The sequence below is a fragment of the Haemorhous mexicanus genome, chromosome 12 (genome assembly GCF_027477595.1).
Source record: "Haemorhous mexicanus isolate bHaeMex1 chromosome 12, bHaeMex1.pri, whole genome shotgun sequence".
NCBI lineage: Eukaryota > Metazoa > Chordata > Aves > Passeriformes > Fringillidae > Haemorhous > Haemorhous mexicanus.
The window spans coordinates 20,151,941-20,163,301 of NC_082352.1; the positions used below are offsets into that span (position 1 = coordinate 20,151,941).

Here is an 11,361-nt window from a genome sequence, read left to right on the forward strand (position 1 = left end):
GGGTTTGCAAGAGCTGGGGGTTTTACAGGAGCTGGGGGGTTTTGCTGGGGGTTTGCAGGAGTTACGGGGGTTTTGCAGATGGAGAACTGGGAGTTTTGTAGGATCTGGGGGGTTTGGTCTCTCCTGGCTGCTGGAGGGCCCTGGGATGGAGAGCTCCTGTTTAGACTGAGCTCACTGGCTTGAGGAATATGTGGCGTCCCCGGAATGCAGCTGCTCTGTTTTTCCAGGTTTGGAAAGCCACGGGAGGGAGAGAGGAATGAATCACATCAGGCTTTGGTGGGGAGCACATACAGAACCCCTGCGAGCTGGGCCTGAGCCTCACTAGGTGCTGCCTGCCCTTCCCAGCCTCCAGCAGCACCAAATGCCAAACAGGACCCAAAATCAACCCAAAATCAATCCAAAGGGATGAAAACAAACCTTGGGAGTGACAGTGGGATGTCAAGGAGCTGAGCTCCCAACTCTGAACCATTATTGAAGCCACACCTAGTACAGATATTTGCTTCAGGAGTAAAAAAACTTCTGGTTTCACCTTGTACCTAAAAGGATGGAGACAACGTGCTCACCTCTGACAGGGATGTGGGAAAGATCAGCCCAGAAAAGCTTAAAAACGAGGAAAACCAATAATGCTGCAGGCAGATTGCTGCTGGCTTAAAGAGATCTAAACAGAGATTTTTAAAAACCCCAAAACATTAACAAAATTAAAAAAAAAATCCACCCAAAACCCCACAATGCTCCTCAAAAAAACCCCACAAAACAATAATAAAAAACCCCACTCTGAAAAGGCCTCCCCAGCTCTAATAAAGCCTTGCCTTAATTACAATAATATTATAAATTTCTCCCTTGTTACAGCGAACTTGGATTTTAATTAAGATGATTCCAGAGCTGGGCTAATTAGTGTGCAGTGATTAAATTTCCCTCTCTAAAAGCAGAAATCCACAACCACGTAATCAGAATAATTTGCCTGCATCTCTTTTTTATGGGCATTGATATTGAATATTAATAGAGACAGATTGGCCCACGAATTAAAACACAAAATTCTGGATATTGGAGGATCCTGGATTAGCCAAAATCCCCCCAAATTTCGCAGGAAAATACCAATATTTAAATGCTGATTTATCACTGCCCCGTGCACAATGGAAATGGTGCAGTTGATCTGCTTAATTTTTATTCCTGCTTATTAATTCCTAATAATTTGAGTTAATTTGGGTAAATTTCCTTCAATTTTATGAATTGTTACTTCTTTTTCACACAGGAAAAAGCCCGCGGGAAGTTTCCTGCCGGCTCAGAAAATTCCCGGGATGGAGGAGGAGGAAAAAGGAGCCGCGGGCTCCATCCCGGCAGCCTCACGCCTGGAATTCGAGGGAGAGGCAAAGAGCTGTCAAACAGCGCCTTTAGCCTTGGAAAAAAATGGAATAATCCTAATAATAAAAAGCTAAAAATAAAAAGCACCGCCGCTTTTCCTCCTTCTGCATTTCAATAGCCTCAATTGAAATATTTCCCAGCAGGGAAATTGGCAACCAGGACTCCGCCAAGGTGAAAAAACCCAAAAAAGTCGATTTTGAGTCTGTGCCGGGACGGGGAATTATTGCCCGAGGGTTTGCAGGGCCGGACTCCTCATTAATTAAGCTTAATTACACCGCATGCTCGTTTATTTGCTGCTCATACAATCGTGAAGCCCATGTACAAATAACATACAGGTTTTATTTCGGGATTTTTTTTTTCTTTAGGGACAAAACGTACACAAAAAAAAAGGCGAAAAAATCAAAAAAACAAACCCACATAATTACAATTTTATACAGTGCAGAAAGAATTAAAATAGGTGTCACCGAACTGTACAACGTCAGGGTGGGAAAAAAAATAGAGAGGGGAGGGAGGGGAATAATCCTTCATTATATATATATTTCTATAAAAACAAATGGAGGATTGTCTTTACACAGAGACCACGGTCGCTTGCAAATTTACAGAGGTTAACTAAAAAAACCCAAATCTATATGGCAAATATTGCCAACAGAGATTCCCCGATTTAATACTGATCAACTGAGACTATTCGTGTCTCGATTATTAGCAACAACAACAACAAAAAAAAAGAAAAGAATTGTAGAATAAATAACAGGATGAGCACGGCTGTCTCTTTCCAAAGTGCCTTGTTCTCTCTGCATAGGGTCCAATCCTGCAGTCTTTATGCAGGCAAAAAAACCAAAATTCATAGTTCCAAAAAATCCCTCTGAGAGATTTTTTTTTTTTTGCCCGCTGGGTGTTGGCCGGCAAAAAAAAAAAAAAAAAAAAAAAAAAAAAAAAAAAAAAAAGGAAGGAAAAAAAAATTTAAAAGTATTTTTCCGGGCTCGAAGTGAGACGGCACCGAGGGGATTTGAGTTCGGGGTCTTTTCCAGCCCCCTCAGCCCGAGCCGGTGGCATCGCTCACCGCCAACTCCCAAACAGTGTTCGCAATTTTTTTTTTTTTTAAAGAAGCATCAAAACCTCATTTGGCAAAGCCTCACCCCAAACTCGCAGCCGGGGCTTTCGGGACGGACGGGGGGGGCTGCTTTTGCTTTCTCCTCCGTCCCTCCCCAAGCAGAAGAAGGCACAGACGGGCTCGATGCTCAGCTCGCTGCCGGAGCTCGGGTCCGTTCCTGCTGCCCGAAGCCAGGCTGGGACATGGGACAGGGGACACCCCTGGCACCCAGAGCGTCCAGGGGGATGCTCAGCGCTGCCCGGAGCTCCGGTCCGTTCCTGCTGCCCAAAGCCGGGCTGGGACATGGGACAGGGGACATGGGACACCCCCCTGGCACCCAGAGCGTCCTGGGGGATGCTCAGCGCCCGGCTCCGGCCTGGCCGGCCCCAGGAGCGCGGTTTGTCCGGCCCGGCTCACATAACGCACGGCTTGATGTCCTGGTATGTCACTTGTTGGTGGTAATAGGAGCCGCTGCCCGCCGAATGCATGGAGGAGGAGGCCATGGCGTTGAAAGAGAAGACGAATTCCTTTCTGTCGCACATGCTCGGAGACTGCGAGTGATACCGCGGGATGCCTGCGGGACGGGGGAGAGATGGTCAGCAGCGCGAAGAAGTTCAGGAGCAGAGGGTGAGCAATGCGGAATGGGGTTAAAAAAAAATCCCAACAACCCAACCCGCCCGCACGCCCCGCTCCGAGCGCGGATTTGGGGCTGTTCTGGCACATCGGGGCTCCGCGGGTGCGGGCAGGTGCGGCAGAGAGAGCCCCGCGGCCCCGGGACGGCGATTCCCTGCCCGGCCCGAGGGCACTGCGAGGAGAAGGGATTTGCCTTAGGTTTAGGGTTTTTTTGGGTTTGTTTCAACACTTGGATTTATTTTCTTTCTCCCTGGCTGCTTTTCCCACCCGGCCCGTGCGGAAAATGCGCCGGGTGCGGAGCGGGGCAGCTCCGTTCGCGGCCGTGGGGACCGGGAGGAGGCCGGGGCCGAGAGCCGCCGGGAGCAGGGCTGTTCCTGCCGCCCCTTCCGCCACCTCGGGATGGAAAAGGGCCCCGGGAATTGGGGCTGCGCTGGGCAGGGGGTGCCCTGCCCCGGAGCGCTCCCGCCGCTCCTTTGGGTGATAATCAGAGCGTTTCGGTGAAGGCCGAGCACGGGCCCGGTGGCTCCTCGGGGCGGATTCCCAGCTCCGTTTTCCAGAGGCCCTGGATGCGCTGAGCTCCGGGAACTGCCCCGGGACCGGTGAGGAACTGCTCCGGGAACTGCCCAGTGGTGGGCACTGCCCCGGTCCGGGACTGGGGCTCTGCCCGGGTTCTACAGCTCCGGCCCGGCCCGGCTGATGCTTTTTCCCCGCTTCGCTTTGTGTTTTGGACCCATTTGGTCTCCGCTTCGCAGCCGCTCCTGTCAGGCACGTCCCGTCCCCCGAAGGCCCGCGGTGATGGGCAGGGACCCCCAAATCTGCCCCATCACCCGCCCATGGCTCCAGGGCTCCCCCGGGCCACGAGAGCCCCGCAGCCACCGCACCCCGAGGGGAATCTGGGCAGCAAAGCGAAACCCAGCGCTGGCCTCGTCCCTTCCGAGGCCTCTTCCCGGCCAAACACCATCTCCACTCCAAGCCTCAGGGCAAATGCAGCCCCGACAGCCCCAGGGACGAGACCGAGCCGGGGTTTAGGGGCACGGAGGATTTGGGGGTCCCGGCCACCGGCTTCGACTTGGGCGATGGATGGAGGGAGGTGATGGGTCTGGAAAACACGGCCCTGAGATGTGTGAGAACATAGCTGATGGCGGGGAAGGGGCCGGGGTGGCACGGGGTGGGATGGCGCGGGTGGCCGACCACCCGATGGGGAATTCCTCCCTTTTCCCTCCAATTTCCGATGGAGGTGGGAGAGCCCAAGGGAGCATTCCCGGCCTCTCCTTCCCGCCGCTCCCCGCTGCCTGAGCGCACCGGCCTTAGGCCCGGGGCGGCCCTGGACGTGAAGGAGCCGCCGGGAAGAGCGGAGCCCCGGCCCCACAGCGAGGAGAGCCCCGACGGGCTGCTCCCGAGAAAGGAGGCGAGGAGCGAGGGCAAGAAATCCTCCCCTCGGGAGCAGCATTAAAGCCGCCCACGAAGCGGGATCCCGGCTGGCAGCGGCACCGCCGGGATCCAGGCGGGGCCCGCAGCCCCGGCCGAGCCCCGTGGCCGCGGGTGCGCCTCACGCGTGGCCGCGCCTTACCTTGGAGGTCGGCGGTGTTGTGGCTGTTCTGGTGCAGGTAGGGCTGGTCGAGGGAATGCGTGGAGAGGCTGGAGGAGAGCGGGTTGGCCGTGGGGTTGCAGGGCGACAGGGGCTGCTGCTTGATGTAGGACGCGCCGGTGTTGAGGGCCGCCGAGGCGCTGGGCGCCCACGCTGAGGCCGAGCTGGAGTAAACCGAGTGCGGCTCCATCACGCCGCCGGCGGGGAGCAACGGGGATGCGGGCACGGAGCTGTCGTGGTGCGGGTATTCCCCGGCCGAGGAGCCGGTGCAGCCGCCCATGTAGGTGTGCCCACCGTTGGCGGGCAGGTGAGGCACGGAGTGTCCCGCCAGGCCCATCCCCTCCACGTTGCTGGACAAATGCCCGTTCATCATCCCCAAGCCCCCTTCGAGGGAGAGGCTGTTGGGGGGGCAGGAGAGCCCGCCGGCCGAGCCCTGGAAGCCGTAGCTGTCGGGGAGGTGGTTGAAGCTGAGCCCGTTCATCATGCTGTACATGGGCTTCAGCGCCTGGCATTTCCTCCGGAACCCGCGGGGCCGGCGGCGGAACGAGCCCTCCTCGAACATGAACTCGCTGGCCGGGTCGATGGTCCAGTAGTGGCCCTTGCCCGGGCGTCCCAAGCCCTTGGGCAGCTTGATGAAGCACTCGTTGAGCGAGAGGTTGTGGCGCACCGAGTTTTTCCAGCCCTGGTAGGAGCCTCGGAAGAAAGGGAAGCGGCTCTGCAAGAACTGGTAGATCTCGCTGAGGGTCAGGCGTTTGGAGGGAGAGCTCTGGATAGCCATGACGATGAGGGCGATGTAGGAATAAGGCGGTTTCTCCGGCCGCCGGATCCCCGCGTTCGTCTTCTTCGCCTTGGGGCCGCCGCTGCCCGGGGCCCCGCCGCTGCCCGGGGCGCTGCCGGCCGCGCCGCCGGTCCCCGCGGAGGCGGCGTCCATGGCCGAGCTCTGCGGCTGCTTCTCAGCCACGGAGGACATGGGGCCGTAGCTGCTCTGCACCGGAGGAGGAGGGGGCTGAGAGGACAGAGCCTGCTGCGCTTCTGCAGTCATCTACGGCCAGGTCCGCGGCGGCCAGCCCCAGCCCCGGCCCTCCTCCTCCTGCCGCCCCCCCAGCGCCCCCGCAAAAGGCCGCGCTGCTGGGGGCTCGCCGCCACTCACCCACCGCCCTCCCTCCGGCGTCCTCCCGGCCCCCCGGCGGCTTCGCTTTCCACCGGGAGACTTCACCCCTCCGTGGATAAACAAATGGAAGCGACGACACCCCCCACCCCCCCTTTGCCTCCTCCTCCCACTTTATCCCTAAATCCGAGCGCGGCTGCAGAAGGCGAGCGAGAGGCGGAGGGTCGGGGGGGCCGCAGGGAGGCGGGATGGGGGGGCGGGTGGAAGCGAGCTGAGCTCGGCTGCTGCGAGAGAGGAGCCGGGGCCGCCGCCCGCGCCTGCCCCGCTGCCCCTCGCCGGGCCGGGCTCCCGGGTCCGCCGCCGTCCCCTCCGGAGGCTTTAGCTGGGCTGGCGCTGCCGCTGCTGCGGGGAGCTGCTTCCCATCTCGGTGGCTGTCGAGTCTGCCCCCGGCCCCGCCGCTCGCCTTCTACTTTATCTCTCGCAGCGGCGTCTGCCGCTCCTTGACAGACGTAAGCGCGGAGCGGAGATCCCCGCCCCGAGCCGCTCCCCCCCGCCCTCCCGGGCGGCCCCTCCGCCGCCCCGTGCCGGCCCCCTCCGCCGCCGCTCCCCGCTGGTGGGCAGCTTTTAAAGAGCCCTTTCCACGCCGCCCTGCCCCACCCGGGGGGGCTGCACGCCGCGCCCCTGCCCGCCGCGCAGGGCACCGCGCGTGTAGCTCTGTGTGTGTGATTTATGCCACGCGTGACCGCGACGCTCCGTGCGGCTCCTCCATCCCCTCCCTGCCCCTTTTCCAGCCCTGGAAAGCAACGGGCCGGGCCCCACGGGCCGGGGAAGGGCGTGCGGGCAGCGCGGAGGTTCCGCGCGTGGCGTGGGGCAGGGCGGCGCTGCCCGTCCGCCGGCTCCGCGCTGCGCGCAGCTTCACCCGCTTCAAACCCCCTCTTCGTGCGCTCTTTTTAAGCTCGGCGGGCCCGGGCAGGATGTTTATACTGCGCAATGTAAACATGGGCTCGGGGGTGCTTTAATAAAAAGAAATCGGCGAAAACTGCCGCTGCCTCGCGAAATGCCCTTTTCTGCCTCCGCCGCCGCTCCGGGGCCGGGAACGGGCTTCGGACCCCTCGCCTGCTCCGGAGGTGCTTTAGGGATGAGGGTGGGTTGGTTTGTTTTGTGTTGTTTGGGGTTTTTTCAGGCGGGTGTGTATAAATCCGTGCTGGAGTTTCGCGGCTCCGTGCCCGGAGTTTGACGCTCAGCTCCGGCGGTGCCACGAGCACACGCGGCGGGTGGGGGGCAGGAGAACAGACAGCCAGAGGGGTAGAGACCCCCTTTTCTCCCTCCCCTCTTCCCCAAAAGCCACCTCTTTGAGCACCGTGTCGCCGGCAGAGCTGTCACTCGAGGTAAGCCGCTTGAAACCTTTGTCACCTTGTCGCGGCCCGCGCGTGGGAAGCTGCGCGGTGCGGGGGGGTGGCATTGTGGGAGGGCACGGGGGAAGGAGCCTGGGCTCTCAGGGCTGCCGATGTGCCGGCTGCGGCCGCCTGCTCCCTCCCGACATTGGGGAAAAGAAAAGAGAATGGAAAAGGAGGAAAAAAATCCATCCCGTCCCCCCGCACCCCGTTGCAGGCCGCGCCGCAGGGCTGTGGGCGCATCCCTGTGCAAAGAGAAAGAGGGGACATCCCCCTCCACAAGCCCCTCGTCTTCCAGCTTCGCTTTTCAAGGTTTTAATGATAATTTAATACCTTTTAAATGAAAGATAGGCACCGATCGGGTTTCCAAACTCCCTCCGCGTTATTGGCGAGCAGTTGTGAGCAGCCTCCGGGGCGCCTGTCACATCTGTGGTACGACCAAGAGGGATTTCACATCAGGGTTTTCTTTTTTCTTTTTTTTTTTTTTTCTTTTTTTTACCTTTCTATCCTCCCCCCTCCCCTCTCTTCCCCCCTTTTGGAGAAAAAAAAAAAAATTCATCCTGCAAGCAGCACCGGCCCTCCCGTTCCCGGTGCAAACGGGCCCGGGACAGGCACGGGAGAGCCCTGGGCAAGCCCAGGGCCGGGGGCACGTAGCCAGGAGGGGTGGGAGGAGGTTGGGACAGTTATTTCTGTAGTTTTTCCCCGGAGGAGGAGGAGAAGGAGCAGCCCCGGCTGCCCGGGGAGGCGGCGGCCGCTGCTCCCTCTGCGCAGAGCGGAACGTGGAGCACGGGAGCTGCTCGGGAAGCGGGGAAAACACCCCCAAAATCGCTTTTTTTGGGAAGCAATCACCTTCCCCGGGGCTTACATCCCCGAGGAGGCTGGTGGAGAATATTCCCTCCGCTTCTCGCTGCATTTCTTTTCATTTTTGCTGTGGGAGCGCATCTCTGACCCTGAGCTTTGCTCCGCATCGAATGTTCTCCCCCCGGGTCGCGAAAAGGGTGGATTTCTTTGTTTTATATCACTCTGCGACCGAATCTCCCCGATCTGCCCCCAAAACACCCGGGGATGGAGCTCTAAACTCAGCACAAAGCACCCGTGGAAAAATCCCGTTCAAAGCGTTTGCCATCGGCAGCGTTTCCACGAGGAAATAAAATATCTCTGAGTTAATAAACCCCAAAACTCTCAGTGGAAATCAAATTACTTCCCCTCAAAGAAAATCAGTCTCTTCACGAGTGCCCTTTCCCCCTCTCGCAATATCTTTTAGGAGGGGGAAGATTTGGTTTCCGATGCGTTTTTTAAAACTAGCAAAAGTTAAAAATGGGAATATCTCGCTCCGGATCCTACAGGCCTCGTCGTGGGAATTGCAGAAATGTTGCGGGCTTTTAATCCGAGCGCACGAGTTGGGGAAAGGAGAGTTTTGGGGAGGAAAACCTGGTGTACGACGAGGAGGAGGAGGAGGATGGTGTGGAGGAAAACGGGGCTCGCTTTTGGCGTTGTCAGCTCGTGATTTGGGTGGGTTAATCGGGTCCTCCCCAGCCCCTGACGGGCACAGATGAAAAGAAGGGAGAAAAAGAAGAAATGACAAAAATTAAATTATCATCTGGCGCAATTAGCCTCTCCCATCCCGCTCGGAGCCGCTTTCCCGGCCCCGCTGCGCTTCCCACCCGGCTCCTTCCCTCCCCCTGCCCGAAAGTCGGGCCGTGTTTTGTGTAAAAATAGACAAATCCGAGCTTTCTTCCTTTTCCTGCGCCCAAGGTATTTTTCCTAGCTAATTGCTTAAGTGAAGTCAACTCGGCGAGCAGGCCGGTGTAACCCGAGGATGGAAATGTATCTAGGTGGGATTGTTCCAGGCGGCCTGGGTGCTGCTCCGACAGGGGCCGGGCTGTTCCTGCGAGCCCGGACCACCCAGGCCGAGGGGAGTGACCGCCCCGTGTCCCCCTCCCCGCTGTCCTGCTTTGCATTAACACCACCCGCGGGACCCCCCCTTGTTCCCCAGCACCAGCCTTTCCCCCTCGGCCGCTTTGGGGTTGGTTTTTTTTTTTTCTTTTTCAGTCGCCGCCATCCCCGTGGCCGCTGGCCCCAAATCCGCGGCGAATTGATCCCTAAATGTTTATTTAAAGGCGAGGGGGTGCGTTCGAGGATGGAGGGAGGAGAGGGGGAAGGTGGAAGCACCGAGGGAGAGATGTTTTTTAGGGAGATGCACGCACAGCCCAAATATTTTTTGCGGGTCTATCGCACGGCACCGCTTTGCCCCACGCGTGGGATCTTTCCCAGTCCCAGCCCTGGCCTCTCGCATCCCTGGAGGCAAAGCCCCGTCTCCAGGACCTGGAGAAGATTTTAGAAGAGCAGAAGCCGAAATTGGGAGCGCAGCAGAGCTGCCCAAATGCCTGAGGCGGCTGCGGGGAGGTGCGGGCTGGCTGTCACCGCCGTGCCTCAGGCAGAAGTTCAGGCTTTGGTCAGAAAGGAAAGAAAAAAAAAAAAAAGAAAGAAAATCTTAATCTCCCCCTTTTTGTCTCCCTTTTCCCCCCTCTGCCCGTCCCGAGTCTCCCCCCGCCCTTCAAGCCCAGATTTTCCATGACGTCCTTCAATGAAATATTGCAGCACAGGAATTTACAGCCTTCTTCAGCTCGGGATTTTTTTGCTGTGGAGTTTTCTGGCAGGATCCGCTCCCTGCAACACAAATCGGTTCCAGCGATAATAAGCTCGGAGCGCTACCACTCAGACACAATCGCTTCCCACAGAGATCTTCCAAATATCTCCGGGTATTTATATCCCCGCTCAGGGACGGAGAGCTAGAATGCTTTCCCGGGGAGATGCTTTTGGGCTGGCTGGGATTCAGCCCCGAAGAATTTGGTACCGAGAGAAACAGCGGGGATGAGCCGGAGCAGGGCTGGGACCCGGCGAGTGATGCTCCCACACCCCACAAATTCGCCCTTAAAGGCAGCTCGAATTGTAAATCCGAGTGTAAATCCAGGTGTAAATCCAGATGTAAATCCGTTCCTGAGACATTCAGGCTTTCCTGGACGAGGTTTCTTCCCTGAGGCACCGGGGCTGGGGATGCTCCCAAAGCAAACAGAACCCTTGGGATGAGATATCCCTTCTCCCAACAACTTGGCATAGCGGTGGCATCCAAACAAAATTCATAACCACTTCCAGCTTTTCCAGCACCAAATCCCGTCAGGACAGAGATAAAATTGTGCTGGAGAAACCTTTCGATTCGCTGCTGAGCTTTTTGTCATCGGGAACCACCTCCAGCCCCCGGCGACTCCCGATGCCAAAAGTCCGGCTGGGCCAAGCCGGGCCCGGGGTCTCCACCAAATGAGGAGGACGAGGGAATTCCAGGGCGTTCAGACTAATTTCCAGCCTTATGGAACCTTTTGGGGGTTGTTTTGTTTTGTTTTGTTTTGATTTCTTTTCTTTTTTTCCCCAAGTTTAAAGCAAAACCCTGTCGAAATCCCATCAATGTGCCGGTGCTGGAGGAAGGGGGAATTTTAGCATCGGGCAGGCGAGGGTCACCAGCGTCGTTTTGAGGTGTCCCACAAAATCCGTCTGCATGGAGAAGTGGGAGAAATTCAAACGGAATATCCCACATGAAGGGAGAACAAGTTATTTTCTTCCACGGGTGCCAAAAGCCGCAGGGACCGTCCGTTCTGGGGATAAATAACGAGCAAGGTGGCGGCGTGGATTGCTCCTAAACACCGCGGGGAGATGCGGAAACCAAACACGGCGGGTTTGGGGAAGGATCCGGCCTCCCTTTTCCAGGGGACAGCACCCTGGGGGTGAGGACAGCGCGATCTCAAAGAGGAAAACCCCGAGGGGAACCTGGGGTGACCCACGCGAGCCCCGGGGTGCAGATCCAGGTGGGCTCCTTTCAGGGAGAAAGGATTTTGTCCAACACGGGCTGACCCGGGACCACAGGGCATCATCCGGGCCGGGGTGGCAGCACCTGGGCAGGTGTCGGTGTCCCCAGCAGCCAGCAGCCCTTGTGCCTTGTCACCTGCCAAGCGGGCAGAGCCACCCGGGCAGGACACGGCGGTGCCCAGCGGGGAGGGAGGGAGGGATGCGGCAGGGATACAGAGGGATGCTGAGAACGGGGATGTCCCTGGAGGCACCGCCCGGCCGGGAGAGCAAAACCCCGGGGCGAGAAGGTCCCTGGTGCTGCAGAATGCTCTTGTTCGTGCCCACA

General features: G+C 58.2%; 1 protein-coding gene across 1 annotated transcript; it reads right to left on the reverse strand.

Moving 5' to 3' along the window:
• Positions 1–1,631: 1,631 nt before the first annotated feature.
• On the reverse strand, positions 1,632–6,278 carry FOXF1 (forkhead box F1). Its single transcript, XM_059857462.1, has 2 exons — positions 4,656–6,278; positions 1,632–3,026 (listed from the first exon to the last, which is right to left on the reverse strand). Exons 1-2 carry the CDS (start codon positions 5,713–5,715, stop codon positions 2,866–2,868), a joined length of 1,221 nt encoding a protein of 406 aa, XP_059713445.1. The 5' UTR covers positions 5,716–6,278; the 3' UTR covers positions 1,632–2,865.
• Between the last annotated feature and the right edge of the window lie 5,083 nt (positions 6,279–11,361).